At 43.8% G+C, this 25,924-nt stretch overlaps 1 protein-coding gene across 1 annotated transcript in view; it reads right to left on the bottom strand.

Annotated features, from left to right (window-relative positions):
* Positions 1-25,035, bottom strand: part of TRABD2B (TraB domain containing 2B) — a 326,126-nt gene extending 301,091 nt beyond the window's left edge. The window contains exons 1-2 of the mRNA XM_066624617.1: positions 24,937-25,035; positions 21,709-22,269 (exon numbers count right to left, since the gene is read on the bottom strand). Of these exons, the coding sequence (XP_066480714.1) occupies positions 21,709-22,269; positions 24,937-25,035 (660 nt within the window). The remainder of the gene's footprint in view (positions 1-21,708; positions 22,270-24,936) is intronic.
* Between the last annotated feature and the right edge of the window lie 889 nt (positions 25,036-25,924).

Here is a 25,924-nt window from a genome sequence, read left to right as displayed (position 1 = left end):
GCACTCATCCCCCACCCCCAAGGGGGTTCTTGCCTGCAAAAGCCCATGGACGTGGGAGAAAACTCTTTTGCCAATTCTGATCGGAAGGAAGGAACAGAAGATCACTGGAGAAAGGATTGGGTTTCTAATATTTTTATTGGCTGAGGGAGAGCAGGAGGAGGAGCCCAAGGGGGTTCTTACCTTACAATTGGCTGCAAAAGCCCAGAGAGGTGGGAGAAAACTCTTTTGCTGATTATGCTTTCCAAGCCTCTGTTGTTACTTTGGAGAGCAAGCCTCATTGAATGATTGGCTGCAGTGGGTCTACTTCTGAGTACAGCTGCCAAAGACTGGATCAACCTGATAAGCCTCCCAGCTGCTGCTTGTGATCCTCCTCCTCCCTCTTGCCACTTCTGTCCTGGCTCTCACTCAGTTCTTCCCACCCTCTCTCCCTGTTTACAGATGGGTGGGGACAGCTGGGGAGTGTTCAAAGAAAACTCCAACACACACAGAGGACGACAGCAGTCCCATTTTTTCAATGGCTGGCTTTTTAAGGAGGGGACTCGACTCGAGTCCATTAGAGTCACCCAAGGGGGACTCTGAGACTTGGAAAGTGCAGTCATTTTTTAGTCGAGTCATGGGGGGGCAGTGAGTTGGCAACTTGACTCGAGTCAAGCCCTGCTGGGTTTTCCCAGCACTGCCAATGACCCATGAAATTTTCACTTGCCTGACAGTTCTAACTCAGCAGGTTCCATCTTGATGTAACTGGTAGTTTTGAAATCAAAAGTTGGCTACTCTCATTCACACAAGCATAACATTCCAAGTTATTACACCTAGTGGCATACCTAGAGTGTATTTCACATACAGGGCAGACTCAAAGCCACATGTAGACCTAGCCTTCACGTCGAGGACACACACACACACACACACCCCAGTGGAGGCCAGGGCTACCAGCCATTAGCAAAGCAAAAGATAGACCTGGCCTCCACCTGGGGAATCTCTTAAAGCAAAGGGTGGACCTGGCCTCCATCTTGAGATGCCTCCAGGGAGACCAGGTCTATTGGCCACACAGTGGCATATTTGCCACCCTGGGTGGATTTCACCCCCTTGCCCAACCCCTGTTATGCTCTCTAACTAACTTGGACTAATTTGTCTCATTTTCCCATCACTGTGAAATCCATTTGACCAGGACACAATTCTCCAGGACACAAATACCCTAGTGCAGTGGTTCTCACACATTTAGCACTGGGACCCACTTTTTAGAATGAGAATCTGTCAGGACCCACAGGATGTGACATCATCAAGCAGGAAAATTTTAACAATCCTAGGCTGCAATTCTACCCACACTTACCCAGGAGTAAGTCCCATTGAATATCATTGTTAAAAGCATATACATAGTAGCTTGTTCACAGTACAGGTCTGTAACATTTCCCCAAATGCAGTCACTTACCAGGGTAGCATCAAGTCTGATATATTAAAAATAAAATATTGAAATGAATGGGGACCCACCTGAAATTGGCTCGTGACCCACCTAGTGGGTCCCAACCCAGAGTTTGATAAACACTGCCCTAGTATCAAACAGATAACAGGTAAAAACATCAGTAGCAAAAATAAGCGTGATGTCCCCTCAGCAAGTATTTGTATGAATGCAGGAACTCTTCAGTGGGAATGTCACCCCAATGGTGACATGGGTTGACACCCCAACAGGAGAGGAGAATCGCACCACCACCTCACAGAAAACTTCAATTTCACTCGAGGAGAAATTGAACAGAGGGAGAAAAAACAGATTCTGTTATAAGCCCAGGTGGCTACGGCATGTATATTTTGTTGTGCAGAGGTTGTCAATTTTACACAAATGGGACAGAACATTTAAATATAAATATTCTTCTTCTCCTTAATAATAATAGCAACAATAACAAATCCCCTACATTTTTGCATTCATCAAAATAGTCAAGGGGTATGTGGGTTTCATTTCTGAGAAACTGAAGCTACTGAAGAATAATATAACTAGAACTCACATTTCCCTGTGCCAGCAGAATGTCAGTGTTCAAAATGCACAACACAGTATGAAGCAGACAGTATTTTGGAACAAGTCTGACACATAACACATAACTAAAAGCTTATTTTTCCAACATGTTTTCTAGGTAAAAGGTTCCACTACTTTTTCCCCTTCAGTTTTCTTTAAATTGTATTTGTAGTCTAATTCTTCACAGAATAAAGAGAAGGGAGGTTATTTGTATGAGCAACTGAGGCAAAAAAAAATGTTACTTGCCCCCCTGAATGACTCTCAATGACAGTGTTTTTTTCAATAACAGTTTCCCCAGGGAGAGTCTTAAAGTCAAAGCTGCTACACTGATGTAAGCAGTTAATTCCTCCTCTCAGGTGCCATACAGACCAGTTCACAAACCACATGAAATACCAAGAATTTCCTACACTGAAACCTACAGGTGGTGCCTACAGGTTAGCATGCCTGTGTGTAGAGAGTCACAGAGATCAAGTATGCATGCGAATTTGACAGTAGGCACACATACAATTTCCAGTGCTCTACATAATGGATTTAACTCTGTCTAACAAAATCCTAACTTCTGAGGGTTTATTCTTCTGAATACAGTTATAACAAGGTTGACAACAATGCAAGATCACAGCTTCAGGCGATTATCTCCTGCTCCTGGTTTAATTCCTTGAACAATGATAAGTATGAGAGATGTTAATGTGACCAGGAGTTTGTAGTCTGAATTACTAAGATGATGCATGATGCACGTTGCACAACCCACAAAGCAGATTTTGCAAACATCAAGTTCAATGTTAATGCATATTAAAATATCAAGCATGTGAAGAGTGAAACTGGACAATAGTGAGGAAAGGAGAGAACTGGCAGACAAGATGGCTGGTTATGGTCATGGTTGAGGAGTGCCTCTGGCCTGGATCTTTTCTAGCTCTATTTATCTAGATTTGGAAAGACCAAGGCCCTTCCAAAATTGAGAAGGGTGGGTTTTGTTCATCACTTGGTAGATCAACAGGAGCAGGGATTGTGTCAATCATCAGCCAGCTTGGGCACTGGCTGAGGTGTGGAAGTTCAATCTTCAAAGAGTCCACCGGACCAGGCCAACACTTCAGGTGGAGCAGGCAGGGAGGCGTTGCCCCAATCCAGCATTACTGTACTTGTGGCAAAATTTTACTAATGCTGGCCACAGCAAGGCTAGAATCTGGGTTCTGCCCAAGCAAAGTTTCTGGTCTGAGCTGGAACTGTTTGATTTATTATCAGGCTAGTTCAGGAGGAACCAATCCATAGACTTGAACAGGAGGAGCTATGCCCTTTCCTCCTCCAGTCTTCAAGCTGGAATGACTCATCTAAATGCAGAAACCATCAATGCAGAAACCAGGATGCTCCCAATGTGAATCTCAATTGATTTTAGTAGGTATGTCAATGGCCTGAGGGCCTCTATCATGCAGCCTGGGAGGGAACCAAAGGGGAGGCAGGGGTCACAAGAGGACTGACTTCTAAAGAGCAAAGAAGCTGAATTACTCCTATTGAGGAATGCTGTAACTAGTCCCAGAAGAATTTAGCTTCATTATTTGATCAAAGTTATATTCTTGCTCTACATCAGTTTCTCAACATTTGTCCTCTGCTGTACCACTTCACCTGGTGCACCTATTTGAAGTGCCACTGAAAGTAATCGCAAAATATTGACAGTTACTTCTGGATAGGAGGCCAGATGTAGTATGACAAACACCAGTAAGAGGTTCAGGGCGGCTGGCGGGGCTTTTTAGAGCATGGAACAGCATGCTTTGGAACCTCCCATTGCTGTTTGTTGTGTCATGTTCCTGGTCTCACTGCTGGGCAGCAGCTGTCCAGGGGTCCTGTGAGCACCACCAGACACACCTCAAGTACCACTGCTCTACATGAAACAAAATAACTGTCAGTACCAACAGCAAATGATAGATTGTAAGAACATAATAACAGCCCCAATGGATCAGGCCATAGGTCCATCTAGTCCAGCTTCCTGTATCTCACAGAGGCCCACCAAATGCCCCAGGGAGCACACCAGATAACAAGAGACCTCACCCTGGTGCCCTCCCTTGCATCTGGCATTCAGACATAACCCATTTCTAAAATCGGGAGGTTGCACATACACATCATGGCTTGTAACCCGTAATGGATTTTTCCTCCAGAAACTTGTCCAATTCCCTTTTAAAGGCATCCAGGCCAGATGCCGTCACCACATCCTGTGGCAAGGAGTTCCACAGACAAACTACACACTGAGTAAAGAAATATTTTCTTCTGTCTGTATTAGTCTCCCAACACTCAATTTTAGTGGATGTCCCCTGGTTCTGGTGTTATGTGAGAGTGTAAAGAGCATCTCTCTATCCACTTTGTCCTTCCCGTGCATAATTTTGTATGTCTCAATCATGTCTCCCCTCAGGCGTCTCTTTTCTAGGCTGAAGAGGCCCAAACGCCGTAGCCTTTCCTCATAAAGAAGGTGCCCCAGCCCAGTAATCATTTTAGTCACTCTCTTTTGCACCTTTTCCATTTCCACTATATCCTTTTTGAGATGCGGTGACCAGAACTGGACACAATACTCCAGGTGTGGTCTTACCATCGATTTGTACAACGGCATTATAATGTTAGCCGTTTTGTTCTCAATACCTTTTCTAATGATCCCAAGCATAGAATTGGTCTTCTTCACTGCCACTGCACATTGGGTTGACACTTTCATTGAGCTGTCCACCACCACCCCAAGATCTCTCTCCTGATCAGTCAGACAGCTCAGAGCCCATCAGCCTATATGTGTTTTGATTTTTTGCCCCAATGTGCATGGCTTTGCACTTACCTACATTGAAACGCATCTGCAATTTTGCTGCCCATTCTGCTGGTTTGGAGAGATCCTTCTGGAGCTCCTCACAATCACTTCTGGTCTTCACCACTCAGAAAAGTTTGGTGTCGTCTACAAACTTAGCCACCTCACTGCTCAACCCTGTCTCCAGGTCATTTATGAAGAGGCTGAAGAGCACAGGTTCCAGGACAGATCCTTGGGGCACATCACTTTTCACTTCTCTCCATTGTGAAAATTGCCCATTGACACCCATTCTCTGTTTCCTGGTCTTCAACCAGTTCTCAATCCATGAAAGAATCTGCCCTCTAAATCCCTGACTGTGGAGTTTTTTTCAGTAGCCTTTGGTGAGGGACCATGTCGAAAGCCTTCTAAAACTCCAGATATATAATGTCCATGGGTTCTCCCGCATCCACATGTTGTGGATTGTTGACCTTTTCAAATACTTCTAAAAGGTTTGTGAGGCAAGACTTACCCTTACAAAAGCCATGCTGATTCTCCCTCAGCAAGGCTTGTTCGTCTATGTGTTTTATTATTATTAACAGTATTTATATACCGCTTTTCAACTAAAAGTTCACAAAGTTTTGAGATCCTATCTTTGATGAGGCATTCCATCATCTTCCCTGGTCTAGATGTTAGGCTGACCGGCCTATAGTTTCCTCGATCCCCCCTCCTTCCCTTTTTAAAAATCGGTGTAGCATTTGTTATCCTCCAATCCTCTGGCACCATGGCTGTTTTGAGGGACAAGTTGCATATTTTAGTCAAGAGATCAGCAACTTCATTCTTCAATTCCTTAATAACTCTTGGGTGGCTGCAATCAGGGCCCGATGACTTATTGATCTTTAATTTATCAATTAGATCTGAAACATCTTCTCTTTCAACCTCTGTCTGACTTAATTCCTTGGTCAGGAGCGGCTGTTTGGGCAGCAGTATCTGCCCGAGGTCTTCTGCCATGAAGACAGATGGAAAGCACTCATTTAATTTATCTGTCATATCTAAGTCTCCTTTTATCTCCCCTTTCCCTCCCTCATCATCCAAAGGGCCAACCACTTCTCTGGCGGGTTTCCTGCTTCTAACACATTTGAAGAAGCTTTTATTATTCCCTTTAATGTTGCTGGCCATGTGTTCCTCATAGTCTCGCTTGGTTTCCCGTATCACCTTCTTACATTTCTTTTGCCACAGTTTATGTTCCTTTTTATTTTCCTCATTAGGGCAAGACTTCCATTTATGGAAGGAAGCTTCCTTGCCCTTTACGGCCTTCTCTAACTTGGCTTATTAGCCATGCGGGCACTCTCCTGGACTTAGTGGAGCCCTTCTTCCTTTGTGGTATACACTTCTGCTGGGCCTCTATTACTGTTGTTTTAAGCAGCCTCCATGCACTCTGGAGAGATTGGACTCTTTTTACCTTCCCTTTCAACCTCCTTCTAACCAGCCTCCTCATTTGAGGGAAGTCCACTCGTCAGATGTCAAGGGTTTTTGTGAGAGATTTGCCTGGTATTCTTCCCCGACGTGCACATCGAAACAGATCGCAGCATGATCACTGTTCCCCAATGGCTCAGTAACATTGACATCTCTAACCAGGTCCTGAGTATCGCACAATATTAAATCCAGAGTCACCTGTCCTCTGGTGGGCTCCAAGACTAGCTGCTCTAAGGCACAGTCATTTAACATGTCAAGAAATCCGGTCTCCTTTTCGTGACCAGAACACAAATTGACCCAGTCTATATGAGGATAATTGAAGTCCCCCATGATTACAACCCTGTCCCCTCCTTGTCACCTCCCTGTTTCCTTATTTCAAGGTCCCCTTCCGGTTTCTGGTCTGGAGGACGATAGTACATCCCCAGTATTACATCACTCCTCAGGCAATGTAATGAAATCTTCCACTCTCTGCTAAACTAGCATAGGCTCACTAAAGCTCCTTTAACGACGTTGATGATCTGCCCTGTGAATACTGACTTTTAAAATTCACGATTTCAATTCATGTTTTTCAATGGAGATGAGATGCAGGAACCGGCCTACAAAGGCTTCCAGTAACTGCAAATTTGCAGTTTCTCTGCTCTTGCTTCACTCGTTCCCTTTGCTGACTTTGCATCCTCTGCATAGTGAGACCATTATACGCGCCTAATATAAAATAAATATTCCGTCGCTATTCTCATGTTACCACCTATAAAGGCAAATGTCTGTGAAAAAAATCAAAGGCAATGAAAATGTGCTTGGTTGCAGAAAACAAACCAAGAACTATCAATGTCCATTGGGGTTGCTCAAACTTCAGTACGATTTTCTCCCAGAAGAATTATCCCTTTCTTTCTCCCTTACATTCCCCCCCCCCTCATTCTTTTTATATCCTGGTTTCCTAACCCAATCTATGTGCAAGGCAGTCTAATTTCAAGTTTTTGTGGACTTTATACTGAGCAATGATTCAAATACGTCCTCCTAAACCCAACTCTGCAATTCTGGCTTTACGAAAATAGTAAAGCTGCCTTTTGTTCGATGTTTTTCAAAAAATGTATTTACCAACATAGAGAACCAGTGCAACATAAGAACAAAACCTGGCAGCCACGCTTTCACCAAGGACCACAACAGTCACCCAGCAATTAAGTGCCGTTTTTCCAAATGATGTTTAGACTTCATGGCTGTAAAAAGAATTTGTTTTCTTTGCTGACTTCAAAAACTCACTCGCTGCATGTGATGCACAAGTAAATGGGACTTTAGGAACTCAACAAATGATGTACCATGCAGTTTAGCATACAGTACCCACCTATTTTCACTTGGATGTTTAAGTGGTACTTCCTTTCAAAAACTATGGCACCGGAGATGTTTTCCTTTCTGTCGTTGGATCTTTTGTAAGCACTGGAATCAAGATGGAAAACATTTACTGTCCACAGGTTGTATTACTAAGATTCAACAACCAGTGAGCTTCATGAGAAAATACATCTCATCTCAGTTGAAAGAAAAGGTGCCTGGGGCGGGGGGGGGGGCATATGATTGAGACATATAACATTATGCAGGGGATGGATAGAGTGGATAGAGGGGTGTAGTTTTCCCTCTCACACAACACCAGAACAGGGGACATCCACTAAAATTGAGTGTTGGGAGGGTGAGGACAGACAAAGAAAATATTTCTTTAACCAGCCTGTGATTTGTCTGTGGAACTTCTTGCCACAGGATGTTGTGATGGCATCTGGCCTAGATGCCTTTAAAAGGGGATTGGCCAGATTTCTAGGAGAAAAGTCCATCACACATTACAAGCCGTGATATGTATGTGCAACTTCCTTGTTTTAGAAGTAGCCTCCCTCAGAATGCCAGGTGCAAGAGAGTGGCAACAGGTTGCTGGTATCTTGTAGTCTTGTGCGTTCCCTGAGGCATCTGGCAGGCCATTTCAAGAAACTGGACTAGATGGGCCTTTGGTCTGATTCAGGGGTGCCCCAACTCCGTCCCTGGGGCCACTTGCGGCCCTCGAGGACTCCCAATGTGGCCCCCAGGGTGGCCCCAGTCTCCAATGAGCCTCTGGCCTCCTGGAAACTTGCTGGAGCCCACACTGGCCCAACGCAACTGCTCTCAGCATGAGGGTGATGGTTTGCCCTCTCACGTGAGCTGTGGGATGAGGGCTCCCTCCAGGAAAGGCCAGCCTTGCTTTGTGCAAGGCCTTTTATAGGCCTTGAGCTATTGCAAGACCTTCATATAAGTTCATCTTTAATATATTCATTTATGTAAATGTATGTAAATGTATTCAAATTTTAAATGTAAATTCATTTTTTTCCCCTGGCCCCCGACACAGTGTCAGACAGATGATGTGGCCCTCCTGCCAAAAACTTTGGACACCCCTGGCTCTGATTCAACAGACCAGATGGATTTTCTTCTTATGTTCATCTGCATTCTCACTAGTATATTATGCTCAAAGGCACTTGCATACCAAGATGGTCAACTTCCCGTTCAAAACATGTTCACATGGAATATTGATAGGGTGCGGGGTTTGCATAAATGAATGATATTCAAGTTAAATAATCTTTTATAGGGTGCAATCCAAAATGCGCCCAAGGCCTGCGCAAGTCTCTTGTGCTTGCCTCCAGGTGTCACAAAAGTGCAAAAGGCACTTCTGTGCCACTGCAAAAGGAGATAGGCCAGTGCGCAGACATGCGTCGGCCTCTGGAGGCCAAATCAGGCCCTGCTGCACTGGTGGACAGGTAAGTATGTACTTGCCTGTCTTGGCCAGCGCAGGGGCTTGGGGAAGGCAGGGGGAGGGCGGAATAAGAGCATTCCAGGGTGAGGGAGGGTAGGCAGTGTGTGGGTCCATGGGTGAACCGGGTTCGGGAGGGGGATGGAGCCACAATCTGTCATGTAGGCCAAATCCTAACTCCCCTCCCAGGTGACGCAGCCTATTGTCAGGCTGCTCGGATCTGTGCTGCCTCGATTCCCCTTGTTTGGCCCACTGCCAGTCCCAACTCAGCGCTAGATACAGTGCAGGCCAGCCAGCCTGCCTGTTCTAGTGCAGGATTGTATTGGGCTGTTACTCATATAGGACTGAATCTTGGAAAAGCTAGAATTTCTACAATCCCTGCTGAGGTAAGAGAATATATTTCGTTTTTGAATTTGCTTTTTGGACTGTTCCGTAGTAGGCTTTTCTGCAATATATTAGTAAGGATGTATTGGGAAGGCAACAACTACAAGCACGTCCCAAATGTATATATCTGTAGTCACCTACCTCCTCTGAATAATAATACAACCTGTTAAAAGATATCTTGACATAAAATGTATGCAGCCTTCTGGGTCCTGAACCTTTAAGAGGTGTGACTTGGGCAGGACAGGGTTCATAAACGCAGATTGATTTGGAGACCTGCGCCACCCACCTCCTCTCTCTCTCATAGCCAGGACTGGAGGACTAAATACTGAATTTAAAAAAAATGAAATCTTACAATTTTGTTTGCAAGTTTTTGCTTCATGATGTCTCCAGTGTTTGAAACTCATCCAATTTGGGAACAGAATATATTCAGTTGCCACAGTTTAGCACAGCATAATGTGTTTATGGTGTTCACAGACTGAAGAGATCTGACAAATGCTTTTGCTCTACATCCCTTGTCTTACACGGAGATCAGTGCTCACTGTGTAGGGAAAATGTCATGTACAGAATGATGCTAACACTAAGTAAGGTGTCACTTAGGAATAATCCCACAAGCCATTCATTTACATATTTTGTGTAATCTAAATGCAGGCAAATATGAAAACGTCCACTGGATTGTGCAGGGGTTGGACAGGTCAAACTGGCCAAGTGACAAGCCTAGGGCAAACTCCACCCTGCCACATGTAAGGTAGTAAATTAAAGAGGTGAATCACATGGGTGAAGTACTTTGTAGTTGGGACAGAACAGAAGCCACTATTTATAGAAGCTGGTAGAAACAAGATTAATGAGGGAAGAACAGTATTTTGCAGAAGATGCAGTTTCTGTTGTAGGTTATTTAGGAGTTCTCAACCATATCTTGTCAACTGTTTTGTGACACTTGTTCAGGTATGCAAGTATACTTGTCCATCAAAAGTATTATTCAGTTAAAATGTTAGCAGCCAATAGAGAACGTTACTTCTGTTGCTCATAGGAGACGATCAAAGCTCACATACCAATATTAATATCCAAACAGCACTGTTGGGACACATTTACACAATTAAAACATATTTTACCAGAGCTATTCTTGGGGTTGGTAACAATGGCTGTTCTCCAAAAAGTGCTCCAGAAACAGAAATTAAATAGTGTGCTTTTATTCATATGCAAACACACAAAATATCATTAAGACTTTTTCCTTTACAATTCATGTCATATGGCTATTTCCCTGAGCCCAATAGACATGAATCACTGTACAAGACCACTGATCTTCTCAGAGGAGGAACCACTACCCAGACGTAATTATATATGGTCTGAGTTTGTGGTGTTTTCATTTTCTTTTTTTCAATCTGATGGTCTAGGACTAGGAAATGAGGAAGGTCACAAATGGTTTTACATTGATGCCTATGGGTAGTAGTGAACTTGTGGTACTCCTCCTATAGCACAAGCCTATCCATGTGTACTCGGAAGTAAGTTCCACTGTATTCAATGAGGCTTACTCCCAGGAAAGTATGAACAGGATTAGAGCCCAGATGTCATTTTTGCTCCAGATGGAATTCACAGCTCCCACACAAAGTGACAAGCATATGAAGAGGTAAACAAGGACAGATAAGAAGCTTATGAGATTGTAACATTCATTCTAGTTCTCCTTTCTTGTTGGCCTTAAAAGGCAAAAGAGGAGAGGGTTTTGCCACAGCTAACATCCTGTTCAAGGATCACACCCCTTCTATTTTAGGGGCTTATAAAGACTCCATTACCTTGCTATCTGAGAACCTAACAATCTGTAATTCATTTATAGGCACAACATTCTTGTGAGGGCAGAAAGGGTAGTTTACTGTCACCATCTTAGTGATAGGAGAGATACCACAAACCATATATGTATAATTCATACTTATGTGTAATGTGACAAGAGTATATTAATGGAGTTATGTTTCTCCTTTTTTTGCTTTGTATAATCATGGAAACATGATTAACCAGGGTGTACTAAACCTCTTCTTTCTATGAAAATAGTAAAAAAAAAAAAAAAGGAGTCCCTTGAAGAACAAGCATTCTCACCCTAGATGTTATAGTATATTAAAATGTAATAAATGTTTCAGACCTGTTCTAAAAACAGGTAGAAACAGAATGATATACCAAGATCTGAGAGCATCTCCAGTGCCTTCCAGAAATTATGGTTCTCAGACCTGATTCCCCACTTAAAAAACAGCATGTCCGAACACTTAGCTTTGGCCAGCTTTTCACCCAAGGAAATCCATTCACATACTGTGGCAGCAAAAGAGGCAAGGAATGCTCCCTAAGGGTGCATCTGCTCAGGAACTTTTTTCTGTATTTGGTACAGATCCAGGGCCAGCCCAGCTATGACATGAATGATGTGGCTAACATGAGTGGCAGATTCAGGGTAAGCTACATGCCAGGCCTGCTGCCTCTCTCCAGCCCGCCACAGACAGATTGGCATTGATCCATTTCCCAGTTGCTAAAAGTGAGCAGGAAGTAGATGCTTGGCTTCCCTACCTCCTCACCTGTACAAGCTGTATACAGAAAACAGAAACTGTCTCTTAAACTCTTAAATGTATTCTCAAGTAACTACTGATGCTTTTATAAATATTGCAATAGCAATAAATCTAAGGGAAGTGGGTTTGAAGCTATTGCCCAGTAAACCAATGTAAATTGAAATTCTCACAATGATCTCCCCTTTTAATTTTACATTTGTCAGGCAGAAATGGTTGTGTTTTACTGATACGTGATGGGTTCCTTGCATGTATATATTATCCATACAAGACAGGAAAATAAACTGTAGCCTATTTGTTCTTTGCTTAATAGGAGCAATGAGGAAGATATTAAGATTTTTTTTTTTTCCATTCAGACAGCTGCCAGAAAATTAATTGCTCAATATTGGAAAAAGCTGGAGGACCTAAGATTACAGAGTGGAAAATTAATTGCTGGAGAAATATGAAATGTTTAAAGTGGAAATTTTTGTAAAAAGTTAGAGGTGGGAGGATTACATTTATTAAAATCCTGCAAATGATCAGTCTGGGTTTTTTTCAGTATTGAATAGGCCTTAGGAGTGGACCTCAACAAGTGGGAAACCCTGGCCTCTGAGCGGCCCGCTTGGAGGCAGGCTGTGCAGCATGGCCTTTCCCAGTTTGAAGAGACACTTGGCCAACAGTCTGAGGCTAAGAGGCAAAGAAGGAAGGCCCATAGCCAGGGAGACACACCAGGGACAAACTGCACTTGCTCCCAATGTGGAAGGGATTGTCACTCCCGAATTGGCCTTTTCAGCCAAACTAGACGCTGTTCCAGAACCACCTTTCAGAGCGCGATACCATAGTCTTTCAAGACTGAAGGTTGCCAACATGGAACATGAATAGGCAGAAATCAACTGACAATCAACAGTTGGGTAGACATTTAATGCTAATTAATTAAATTATGAGATTGTATGTACATGAGATTTTGCTTTGTGTTGCTGTTTTTCCTCATCTGTTATCCAATGAAAATTTGTTGATGGTTTTGTGTGAAAGGGTCAATGTGTTATAACTGCTGTTATATAATCATACAATCATTTATTACAATCTTTTAAAAAATACAAAGCCTCACATGTCTGTGGGAAAGATGTGCATCTGTCTCTGTGTGTCAGAGAGAGCGAGGAGGTGAACTTCAGTTATTACAGTCTGAGGTTTTCCAGACAGCAGGGATATAATCAAAATTTGGTGACTTCCAGCCCAGTCCTAAAGGGGATGGCCATTGTCCGAGCAAGTCTTCCACTGGTGCTGACTGCCGTACAGAAATCAGCACCATTTGTAAATGTCATTCCAGCAGTGCCCTGCATCAAGCACTGTTGAAAAACTAGTGGGAAGTCCCAAGCCTTCCCACCCTCACCAGCAGAGCTGGAGCCAGACACTGCCAAAGGAAAGGTAGCTGGAGAGATAGCAGGGCTAAACAGGGTTGGGGAAGGACAAAATGTGGCAGCAGTGGGGAAGGGCGGAATGGGGTGGTGATGGGGCAGGATGATGACAGATTGATCTGGAAAGCAGCAGTGGCTGCCAAATCCTAACCCCTTTCTCAAATTTGATACTGCGTGTAGGTCCATGCAGACCTGTGCCAGCTATTCAGCTCTGAGTGTAGGTCCAAATAGATCCCCCTACCCATGCCATGTAGGCTTAAGATTGTCCCCTTACCCAGAGGAGACCTCTGCAACTTCCCCACCCCCAGAGGATGCTGTGGTAGCCATTTTGGCACCACTGTATCAGCAAAGGGAAAAGAAGGATTGGGCTCTTTGTTTTGTTAGGGTGTGGGGGCTCCCAACACGACAAATCTGACTCTGCTAAATGATTTACTATTTCCTAAAAGCAAAATTTATTTCTCCTTCAAAAACCCCAATATGAAAAAGGACCTCTGATGGAAGGAAACAAGTCAAAGTTAAGCACTTTTATGGGCCCATTGATTTATATGAGAATGATTTATATATGTGCTAAAACTTCTTATGAAAAACCAATTGCTGAACTTTAGCAGGATCATACCTAAGGTGAGTAACAATTTGCAATACCTTTTAAATCTGTATTTTCTCCTCCTAAAGCTTTCCTAAGGGTAATCCATTCCACTGGATGATCTCTAGCAATACTTTGTTCCTGACAGAGGTCTGTACTTTAATGCTTCTAACAAAAAAATTAAACCAAGAATCCACCAAGGTGCCAATCTTATGCACACTTATATGGGGGTAAATTCCATTGAACACAGTGAGACTTACTTCGGAGCAAACTTGCATAGGCTTGTGCTGTAAGTGTAGTTCATTTGCAAGGCTCATTAAAATAGATGGGCTAATGGCAACCTGATTGCCCAGATCTTCTTGTTGCAAATGGGCTTTTTCAGCCCTGCCCCAACCACATTCAGCTAAAGACTTTTGAGCTCAATAGAACTTACTTCCAAGTAAGTGCACTCAGTCAAACTAAGGGCACAAGCCTAACCAGGTCTACTCAGAAGTAAGTTCTATTGTGTTAAATGGGACTTACTCCCAGGAAAGTGAAGTTAGGATTGCAGCCTAAGTGCACTTATGGTACAGTCCTATACCTGTCTACTTGGAAGTAAATCTCATTTAATTCAATGAGACATACTCCCAGGAAAGAACATATAGGATTGCATCCTTAGCAGAAGTAATTCTGCTGAAATTTGTGTTTTCTAATTCTCAGCCTTAGTCTCACTCAACAGATATTTTTCACTAAGTAAGGATCAAGTTGTCTTTTTCTCCACTTGTGAAACTCTTTTGAAGGGGAAGGGGGGAAAGCAAAGAAAGGAAAGGGAGCCAAAGGGCATATCAAAATATGGTCCTGTGTGTACATTAATGTTTCCTGCCGCTCCGCTATGCCAAGACCAGCTTAGCAAGTTCAGCTATCTGTCAGGCCCCAAACATGATGGCCACCCATCAGCCTTTCATTCAACAGCACTTGTAGTCTCGGTAATTCTATCAATAGAGGTAATCAGAGCTGCCTTGTCTCCGGATTTGATAGAACAGCAGGAGCTGGGAAATGAAGACTGACATGGTTAACAAAGTTACTTCTGCCACTTAATGTGGACTGAAACAACCGAAAAGCAGGACAACACTGTTTATTTGTCTACACACGAGAAAAGAGAGGAAGAAGGGCAGAAGGGCTAAATGTGAAGTCTGTGGTGGCACAGAGTTTGGAAACGTTTTTTCCCTGTGAGGTTGCCCTAAATCTCATCAGATCCACTGAGATATTTTGAAAGTCTTTGCATTTCTTCCACCAAGGGTTGACATAATGCAATCTAGATAATCAAATTCATGACTAAGAGAGAGAGAGAGAGAGACCTAGGCAAGGCCTTTGTTTACCTCCCATTCAATCCATCAGAGTTACTTCCCATAGAAGGGAAAAGAGCCTTCTTTCCTATGGAGAGATATTCAAAGAACAGCTTTAAAAATCAAGATGCTAATGTCAAGTCCTCAGCAAGGCAACTTTTGAAAAATGTAGCAAGAGGCTAAAAGGCTTAGCCTCCGACTGCAGGCGGATTAAGGATGCATACAAAAAGCCACTGATAGAAGATGAAAGAAGGAAACTGAAAATAAAGGAGAAATAAACTCAGATGAAGACAAAGCTGGGAATACTTTTTGAAACCAACTGGTTTACATCGGGCGATTGACCAGAACTCTGGAAGTTAGTATAGGGGTTCGTGTTTTGCCACTGCTCTGTATAGATCACACTGCATGAGAGTGTTTGTTCATTCTACTTTAAAGCAGTTGGTAGTGGTTCTGGTTTTAACTGGAGCATTTGGGCTGGGAGAGAAGGTTTCAGCCCTTTCCCTCTGCACCATTTGCTCAATTAAAAAAAATCTACTTCCCTAGAAACTGGCATTAGACTCACAGCAGAAAAAAGACAGGCCTGATATAGTTCTAGTCATTTTCCACAGTAGAGCTACTAGCAGCTTCCAGAACTAATGTTGATCATGAAACTGACATGGGATAAAGGGTGTAAAAATCCTCCCCCAGCACTGTTGCTCCTGTTAAAATCAGAACTCTTTAAAAAGAAAAAAAGAAACATCTGGCAAAGTAATGGTTCTCCAGATCTCCCAAATCAGGTCTGCTTTTACCTTCTGTGGTTAATGTCCACACAACGAAGTGCAGAGACTCACACCTGCCTGGTGTGGCTAACAATCTTTTGCATTGGGGTCTCTGTCTTAAACCCAGATGTGCAGTGACAAGCTGAGATATCTCCAGAATGCATGTTTATGCGCCCTCATTTTGCATGGGATCTAATTGTTAGCATTAAAACAGATTATGGAGTTCAAATGAGACCAGCTTCCACAGTTTAGCATGAAACAGAGAAAGTGAAGAATGCATTTCCAGGGAAATGAAAACCTGGTGCAATTCAGGTTTTTGTAGCAATAGCAGATAAAGCCAAATTGCATGTTATGTACACAGTCCATTATGGGATATGCAATGCTTTATCAGCACTGGAAAGTTAGCAAGGATTGGGTTGTAACTTGGTTTATCATGGCATGAACTGCCATAGGGACTATGGGGCTATGCTGTTCTGGCAAAGGGTTTATACACAATATGTGTAAATATTAATTTAATGGGTTTGAAAGCTATTCTATTAAAGTTATCATTACCACACCTCCTATAAAAGGTATAATCTCTGAAGTTTCTAGAGTAGGCTTGTACCACTCATGACCCATAAAGCCAAATGTAGATCACCAGCTGTGCTTGATGGCTTCTCAGAGCTCTGTGAATGACCTGGCTTTGCTGTCTGTCTCCATCTGCAAATGGGGGGACAGGGGCCTGGATGGGAAGGCTTTCAAGTAGTTAGCAGGCTTTAATATATGACTATTGAACTGAGTTTGGATTGATGGGTTACAAATTGTGCAAAATTGTTTTGGAGGACACCCCTAAAATTTCATGTTCTAGAGAAAGTGATCACCACACTACAGCCACTATCCATTATGAATGGTGTTTACTGTTCTGCTGTGTTGCTGCTGATCTTGCCTGCTGATCTGTACAGAACGGCACTCTGGGCAGTTGCATCTGCCTAGAAATCCGAGCGCAAAGCCTGCTGGGGCAACGGTCAGTGGACACAACTGCCCAAAGCATCATTCTGTACAGATCAGCTGGCAAGATTAGCGGCAGTGTGGTGGAATGGTAAGAACAGCTTGAAACAGGGAGGGTGCAGCCATCCCAAGTCTAGAACCCTAGAGGCATAATCCTTCCCCAATGAAAGCTAAGTTGAAATAAATGAGAGTAGTGCAAGAGCATATGTATACAGATACTACTGACTGCATACACAGCAGAAAGATGATCAAATACAATTTATTGTGACAAAATAAATTTCACTTAAAGCATGTAATACAGCATAATTTTAAGCAGTGGTTGTGACTCCACGGATATGAAACAGAGTGAGTTTTCCTCTGTACGTCAAACAATCCATTAATGTCCCAGTTCTATCAATTGGCTTTAATATTAAAATTATATGTGATGCGTGGCCCAAAAGCTCTGCCACTGCAGGTAAGGTGGCAGACGGAGCGTTTTGTGGGAAGACTGAAGTGGGGATCGGGCTGGGGCATGTTAAGGGCGGGCTGGGGTGGCAGCAACAGTGCTGATATCCTGTGCTGTTGCCCCCCTCAGACCTACTTGGATTTTCACCAGCAAAAGTTGCGTAGATCCAGGTAGGCCCATTGTGGACCAGAGAGGGGTAGGTAAGTATAAACATTTTGGTCCCCTGCCATCCCATAGCATGCAGCAGAGGCTGTATCAGGGTGGCTGCATGCTATGGGTTGGCCCAAGGTTGGCCATCAGTTTCAAAAACGACAAGAATTCAACATCAGATGAAATAGATGTGGATAACTAGTTCTATTTACATTTTTGGTAGCATGAAAGATAGAAAGGCAAGGGGGAGAAAATAAAGTGCAAACCACTCAAAATGGAAAGGTGGTAGAGAAGCAAACTCTTTTTCTTTAGTAAGTATTTAAAAATAGGTTATATTAAAAACAAATGCTTAAGGATGTTACAATACAGCATGCCTGCTAGGTCTTCGTTTCCAAATTTTTCAGATTATATATTACAATTAAAGTAATGCTGAAAGCAGGTTAAAAAGCAGGCATTCTACTGATGCCCATAACAGACTTTGGGCTCTAAACGATCACAGATGTTCCCATCGGCCTAGACATACCACTGGAATACAAACTCTGGTCAATTCCTAATTTCCATCGTTAATACCACTAATTATAGGTTTCTTCGGAGAAGATCCAAGATTGAGAATTAAGAAAGGAAATCTAGTTCATCGTAATCCATTCCTTTCAATTAAGGCTGTAATGCACTGAGAAAAGCAATTGCTAGACAGAATGATAACATTACAAATTGCTCCCTTTGAACAATTTGCCAGGTGCCATGTGCAGCCAGCTCTTGGACAGCACAGAAAAGGACAGGGGAAAAAAGTTAGCTGTATTTCATTTCCTCCCATGTTGCCTCAGAATAAGATGCCTTGTCAATCAGGGAGAATTTTCAAAGGCACCTTTTAAAATCTAAGGTGATTTATGTATCATGTGCTAATCTAAAGCTCGCCTATCTGATGCACATACAGAGGGCAGAAATAAAAGCCTTGCAAGCTTAGAAGACATTGATAGCATCTTTTTGCTGCTGTGTGGAACACAGTCAATGTAGGGTAAATACCTTGACACATAGATTTGTTAAATATAATGATTAAGAATATTGAGACAAGTTGGTTAAAAATTATACACATATGTATAATAGATATAACTTAAAATGTTCAGTTTATGCTTTTGGCAGGTATCTTGTTCTTTGAGATTTTTTTTAAAGTTAGTAACAATTTGTCTGCTTGTACTTTTGCTACTTATGTCATGAGATCTTTTGCAGGGTAACAAGTCAAAACAAACAAGCCAAAAAAAAAAAAAAACCACCCTTGAAAAAAAAACCCTTAAATGAAAGCATGTTATACAAAAGCACTAACACTTGGTGCTCTGATTCTTAATGTAGCACTTTCGTAGCAAGTACTTCAAATCTGAGACAGGGAATTTTAAGACTCTTCAAAAGTTTTCCTAAATAAACAATGTTTTCTTAATGAACACATTGTGAATCATTTCTGGATCATATCTATTTTCATCTTTATGCAGAAAATGTAATAAAAATAATAGGATAATCTCAAGTGGAGTCAATTTTTTTAAAAAAGGTTCACATTCCAAGAGATTCTTTTTAAACTGACTTTGACCTAATAGAACCTTGATGTCAACAGAGGTATATTGAGTTTCTGCCTAATTACTCTTAATTTAGGTTTCAGGTTGGGTGTACTTGATATACAAAAGTATAAAGTTTGCTCTTTGGGGAAAGCTGTATAGCAAAGATTTGGTGCAGTGTACAAATAAGTGAATATGTAAGTGAAATTCAGGAAACTGAATTTCCTTTAATTCAGTTTACAGATAAATAGAACCAAAAAAATACTTATGGATTCATTTTCTGCCACCAAGTAATTGAATTTGTCTCATTAAAAATGGATTTTAAATGTAGTTTTTATTGGAGCTGGGCCTTGTTAAAGAATGTTCAAGTGCTTAGGCATGGTTGAACTTGTCAACAATATTTGTTGTTCTCTTAACAGCTCTCTCTAAACTTTAAAAAAAATGCCACACATCAGTGGCACTGTAATTATGAGCCTGTTACTTAACAGAATGGTGAAAGAAAAAGAACATTGTTAATCAATTGGCAACACCATTGTAAACATTTGTACCAACCTGTCTGCTTCCAAGACCAGAATAAGAGAACAGTTCAAAGAGCTGAACTGCTGCAGGTGATTATTAAACCCAGGTGGCAATCTTACACACATTTTCCTGGGAATAAGCTCCATTGAACCCAATGGAACTTACTTTAGAGTAGACATGCATAGGATTGTGCTGCCAGTCCTCTTTGCCAGTGGAGGTTAGATTAGAACAACATTTGCAAATGGTTGGCCACCATAGAAAAAACTGCCGCCCTAAAAAGAAAGGATAAATTGCAAGACCACTTCATGAGCTGTAAAGACATTTGTACACAGGGCTCTGTCTGGAATTAAGCCTTTCCTTTGGAAAAGGAACCACTTGGGAGTCCTTTAAAGCAGGTTGTGTAGTTATCCCCAAGTGAAGGCCTGGATCCCTTCATTTCTCATGCAGAGGTGAATGCTCTTTTGCTGGCATCACAAGAAAAAAAAAGTCTGAAGGTATTTGTACAAACAACCAAGGCAACAAAAAACCAGGATATACTGCCCAAGTAAATCCTAAGTGTCTTTTTGCATGTTTCCCCCATTTTATTCCATTCCAGCCCTCTATTTTTGGCAGCGCTATCAACTAATTACATATTTTCACAGGTGATATTTTGGAAATGGTTAATGAAAAACAGTTGCTCTCTCCAAATAACACAGACAATCTCTTCCTCGGAGAAGCATCTGAAGCCCATTACAGAAATCAAGAGATACACATAAATTGTTTACAGCAATCGCATCAGCAGTGGACACCCTGCGCTTTCACAAAGGACAGCTCCAATTTGAAAATCCCTATTTTAAATGTGATTTTAGAAAATCAGTTAATCAGGATAATGCATTTACTCTTTCAGCCTGCTGGCATACACAATTCAGCATTTGGCATAAACAATGCTTCAAAAACGAGATTATACAGATTAGGTGTGAATACAATACTTAGGAATTCCCTAAACAATTTATATTCTGGATTGGTATCTGGCTACAAAGATAAGATCTCTGCTCAGAAGGGAAGAAAAAGAAGTCTGTGCCCATTGCATGTTCAGAACAGGATTTTTAAAGGAATTCATCACCTTAAAGACAGCCAAAAGTTGCTTCACTTTACACGCCGTATACAAAATCCACTTCATGATATTTGGAAACATGAAAACAGTAAATATATTCAGTCTCTGGAAAACTCCCTTGGAAAACTCCCTTTCATAGAGCCAATGACAAGATTTCTGGAACAAATTTTGATCCTGAAGCTCAGAAAAGACTGCTACACCTTTCATGGGATGCAATCTACACCCAAGCCAGCCAGCTCAAAAGAGGCCATGCAGAAGAGCATTCATGTTTAAAAAAAAGCAGGTTCCACACATGTTCATAGGTATCATTCCACATTAAAAAATGGGGGTCACTTCTTTATAAAAACCAGCCATGACAACCTTCATCTTAGCAATACTAACACCAGACAACTGTGTTTGTTTAATGGAGGGAGACCTAACTGTACATCTACTACCTTTTTAGCTTTTGATCATCAACTTCAAACACTGCCTTTGAATGTTGGATGCCATGCGCATCGTGTGTGACAGAGAGAGAGAGAGAGAACAAGCAAGTGAAACACTGCGGCATTGACACAGTCTCCACAATAACTTGCTCTGCGTTTTCATGGAACATCTGCAATAGGGTGCATCTTTCACAGACATCCTGGGCCCACTTGAAAGTTCCATCACTATTATCTTCTAGTTAATCTCAGTTACTTGATCACAGACAACATACACTATACAGTATTTCCTTTGAGATGAACTTGTATGCAGTTGTGGTGTGACATAAGCGGAAGGTGAAAGCTACCTTTTCATCATCCCAACAACATTTTTTGAGAGAGAAATCTGTTGGGATACCAAAAATAAACCAACTCCAAGGTACAGAATCATAGAGTTGGAAGGAGACTTCACATTCTTGACTGCATGTTCATTTCAATCTTAAAGATTTGCCTATTGCTGAACACTGGTCATTTTCCAAGGAAGTAACTTCTCTTATGATTGGTTTGATATGATAAAAATGATGTAGGGTCTCTGGACCTCCTTACCTGGGAGAAGTTCAATCCATTCAAGGGATGGCACTGCTCTTCCACCCGCTCCACAGCTCCTGTCCTTTTCTTCATCCTCTCTGCCTCCTGGGCCAGGTAGAGGTCCAGTACTGGCACTCCCCGAGAACGGATGTCCGTTTCGGTCAGAGAGTTGACCATCAGCATCACCCAGACAGGTCTTTTGCGCTCCCAGTTTCCAGCGATAGCATTGAAGAGGTAATCTGCATAGAGCCCTTTGCCCCGTTGATCTGGGGTCATCCAGTGAGGCAGCATCAACTTGACGTACTCGAGGTGGCGCTTGAGGCGATGGTAAAGGTCCCGAGGAAGCACGTCTTGCAGATTCTCCCCATGTGGTAGCAGCTGACAACTGGCCAGACCTGAGAGGGTGTAGGGGTCCGTAAGGTCCAGCTCAAAGTATACGTTGGAGCTAACTTGGAAGGCCAACTTGGAGTTGTCAGGGACAAAGTCCCACACACGTGTATAAGGCACATGGATGGTTCCAAACAGATAGGCAGGAGGATCCCTCCGGATTGACCAGAGGAAAGAGTTCATGTCTCTTTGCTAGGGAAAAAGAAAAGGAATCCAGTCAGCTCTAAAGACAGTGGAGAGGCCACTGTAATCAGGATATGCCAAGCTTGATGCATGTTTGTATATAAGTATCAATGGTGCACACAGGAACAGAGCATTTACACTATGGTTGTCTTCCTAAAACCACATACCCTGGGTTAAATTTGCAAATTATGTCAAAAACTGTCATTTTACACTACACCCTAATCCTAGATGCTAACATGAAAGCAATTTACAATATTTACGGATGAAAGCAAGTTCCAGTGAAATCACTGTAAACATGTTTAGGACTGAGACAGCAATTTACAACGTGTGGGCCTGAGAGTACTGTATATGTAGCAAGTTGAGCCAGAGTTCATCTGTGCTGGAATAACTCTTTGAAAATCAAGAGAACTATTCCAACATGACTGTCTAGAGTAAGTGGTTTCTGGATTGCATCCATTGGGTCACATACAACATCCTGCAATTAAATGTGTAGAAACTGCACACTTCAAAAAGAAGGATGACATCTAGGATGAATGGTCAAGTTCATCTAACTCTGATTCCTAATTACCCTCTAATATCCCATATAGTTAAAAGGGTGGTACAAGTGAGTGGATTCTGATTTAAAGCTGTAAAGTGGATATTTATGCAGGAAATGAGAATTAGGGAATCACAGAGAGAGAGAGAGAGAGAGAGAGAGAGAGAGAGAGAGAAAGAGAAAGTATCTGATCCTGGACTTCCCACCTGAGGAAGAAGCAATTCACAGCAATGAATTGGGACCCTGCCCTGTGCACTTCCCAGCTGGGAGCACCCCAGCAAAGTGGGATGGGATGGCACTGCTGCCTGACTTGGAGGACCCACTGATGACCACTCCTAGCGTGGGGAAGGAGTGCCCATTGACCCCCAGGACCATATAACTCCCATCATGGTCCATGATGAGGGGCAGAGCAAGGCTGAGGAGAGAGTATGTGAGCAGCTAACTTCCCCAAAGTGATCAAACCTTGGGAGCTATCATGGCCGAGGAGGAGGAAAAAAAATGGTTGGCAACCTTCAGTCTTAAAAGACTATGGTACAAGCCTATAGCACCCTGGTATTCCCAGGAGGTCTCCCATCCAAGTACTAACCAGGCCTGACCCTGCTTAGCTTCCAAGATCAGACAAGATCAGGCATGTGCAGGGTAACTGGATGCAATAACCCTCTCCCAGCCATTATCTCTCAGGCCTAGGGTCGGTGCTGTGTTCCTCAACAGACCCCACTGGTACTGCAAACTGGCAACCCAGACTGGGACAACAGTCTGTTGTGACAGGGCAGGCTGCAGACCTCTTGCTCAAGTTCCCAGCACCCCCCTATAGTGAGATGGGGCAGACTGAGAGAAAATCAGAAAGCCATAATCTATGCAATCCCTTCTTTGGTGAAGCAAACACAAAGATGCAGATGGTGACAGAGGGTCAGTTATTCTACAGCAGTAATAATAGTATAAGGTTGTGTGTACATGAACTTCTCAAGCTGTGTTCTGTCTAAACTAACATCTTCTTATATCTAGGCAGACATCTTTCTTGGGGCAGACCGATTAATTTATTACTTTATTTGATCTACACAGAAACCTGCAAAATACATTTGGTGTAACATTTCAATTGGTAGCAAATATATGTTGACATATAGTTCATAATACAGGTGGCAATCTGGATAGGGCCCAATCCAAGCTGGGAAGTCATCCTGCATGCGGCCCTTTGTAATGAATTCTGCTTAGATTGTGTCCATCATTACCAATAGCACACGCAATCGTCTCTCCCGCCCCCCCCTGCACCGCTCACTGAAGCTGAAGAACTAAACTAAAATGAAACGTAGCCTGACTGACTGACCAACAGAATGAAACTGTGGGTCTTGTGATTCCTGAAAGACTTCACCTTCTTTCCATTTCAAGATGCTGGGAAGCACAGACAAATATGGGAAGTCCATTAAAGGATCTGCAGCGGCAGAAAGGCCATGTTGCCAAAATGGGAAGAATGCCCAAGGAACAGGCATAATCCCCATAGGAGGAGGGAAGAAAGTGTCCCTGGACAGATTTCACTCAAGTGGTTTGTGTCTTTTTGAACTGCTGGGATCAGGGGGCAATGTGGTTTGGAGATGTAACACTGATGATGGGACTGAAAACGAAAAAAACCTGAGCTTGTCTCAAAGGCACCTCTATACAAACGATGGAAGATGCCCACCAAGCACAAAAACCTGGACGAACCTGGTACCCAGAGAAGGAGCTCTGGACAGGCGAAGTGTCCTGACCAGCCAGGCTGAGGCTACTAAGCTGTTTCCAAACGTCACCAGCTCCCTCAAGGTGCTGGGGGCTGGTTGATGCCCAGCAGGGACTGAACCCGTCGAGGGTTGACTTCCCTCTCCCGCTGTGCCGGGGGGTGGGCAGCAGCAGTAGGGGCCGTCTCAATCTGGAGATACCAAGGTGCCCAGGAGCGGAACTGAGAGACTGGCTGCTTTTGTGCTGGCCTGACGGGGCAGGGGGGAACGCAGCCCCCACTGTGAGAGTGGCAGCAGAGTGACCCCCAGAGGGGATTCGGGGATCTCCCCTGCAGGGGCACCCACCCGGCCACCCCCCGCACCCCAGACCCGCTGCCTCCGCTGGGTGGTTCTCTGCCCGCGCCCCGACCCTCCTGCCTCCCCCCAGCTCACCGATCGGGGCAGCTCACAGCGCCCTGGCTCCGTCTGCTGCCGCCTCCTGGGCTGTGGGCGAGCCGACGCCGGCAGAAAGCCCCCGAACAGAAAGCACATCAGCGCCAGGTGGGGCTGCATCCTGTTCCTCCCGGGGGACCCGCCTCGCCGGCTGGCTTGGAGGTGCCTCTCCGCCCGGGCTCGCCTCGGGTGCCTTGATCCCCGCCGGCCTCAGTCCCGTCCGCATCGGACAAGTGCAAGAAGCGAGGAGTCGGCGGCAGGCAGGCAGGCAGGCAGTCCTTCCTCGATCGCCGAAGGGGGGCTCAGATGGCCCCGGGACGGCGCTCCCCGGGATGCCTCCGCTGACCCCCGGCCTCCTCCATGCTTTGGGGGGCAAGTGGGGACTTTCTGCGCTGCCCGGGCTACTTTTGGCTTCCAGCGAGTGGAAGGAAGGAGGTGGGAGAGTCAAGGGTTTTTTCCCTCTCCCCCCTTCTGGAAAAGGGGGTGGGGGTGAGGATCCTGGCTTGGGACGCGGGTGGATGGAGGGAGTGCTATTTGAACAGGCACGGGAAGGCGGGCACTGCTGTGGATGTCATCATGTCAGTTGCACACACGCAAAAGCCAGGAGGCACCAACTTCACACGGCAACTACTTCCACCAAACTTTCCCCAAGTTTCCTCTTCCACTTTTCGGCGGCGGGCGGGCTGGAAACCCCGCTCGCCACTAGAGGGCGCCTGATTCACAACCAAACCTCCCAGTAGCTAGAAGTGAAGCGGCAGGCAGCGCTCCCGCGAGGGAGACACTTGGAGCGTGCGAAGTGCTGATCTGCAGCGAGGCCAAAGCGAAGGCTGGGAAAGTGGCAGCGCCGCAGCTCACTCGCCCTCTTCTCCCAGCCCTGTTCGTAGTGGCTGGAGGACGAGGCAGGGCACTCCAACCAGTGACAGCCCAATCCTAGGCAGGTCTACTCCGAAGGAAGTCCCATCAGAGTCAATGGGCCTTACTCCCAGCC

The sequence above is a fragment of the Tiliqua scincoides genome, chromosome 4 (assembly GCF_035046505.1).
Source record: "Tiliqua scincoides isolate rTilSci1 chromosome 4, rTilSci1.hap2, whole genome shotgun sequence".
NCBI lineage: Eukaryota > Metazoa > Chordata > Lepidosauria > Squamata > Scincidae > Tiliqua > Tiliqua scincoides.
Note: the sequence above shows the minus strand (reverse complement) of the source record. Positions and strands in the feature narration are given on the sequence as shown.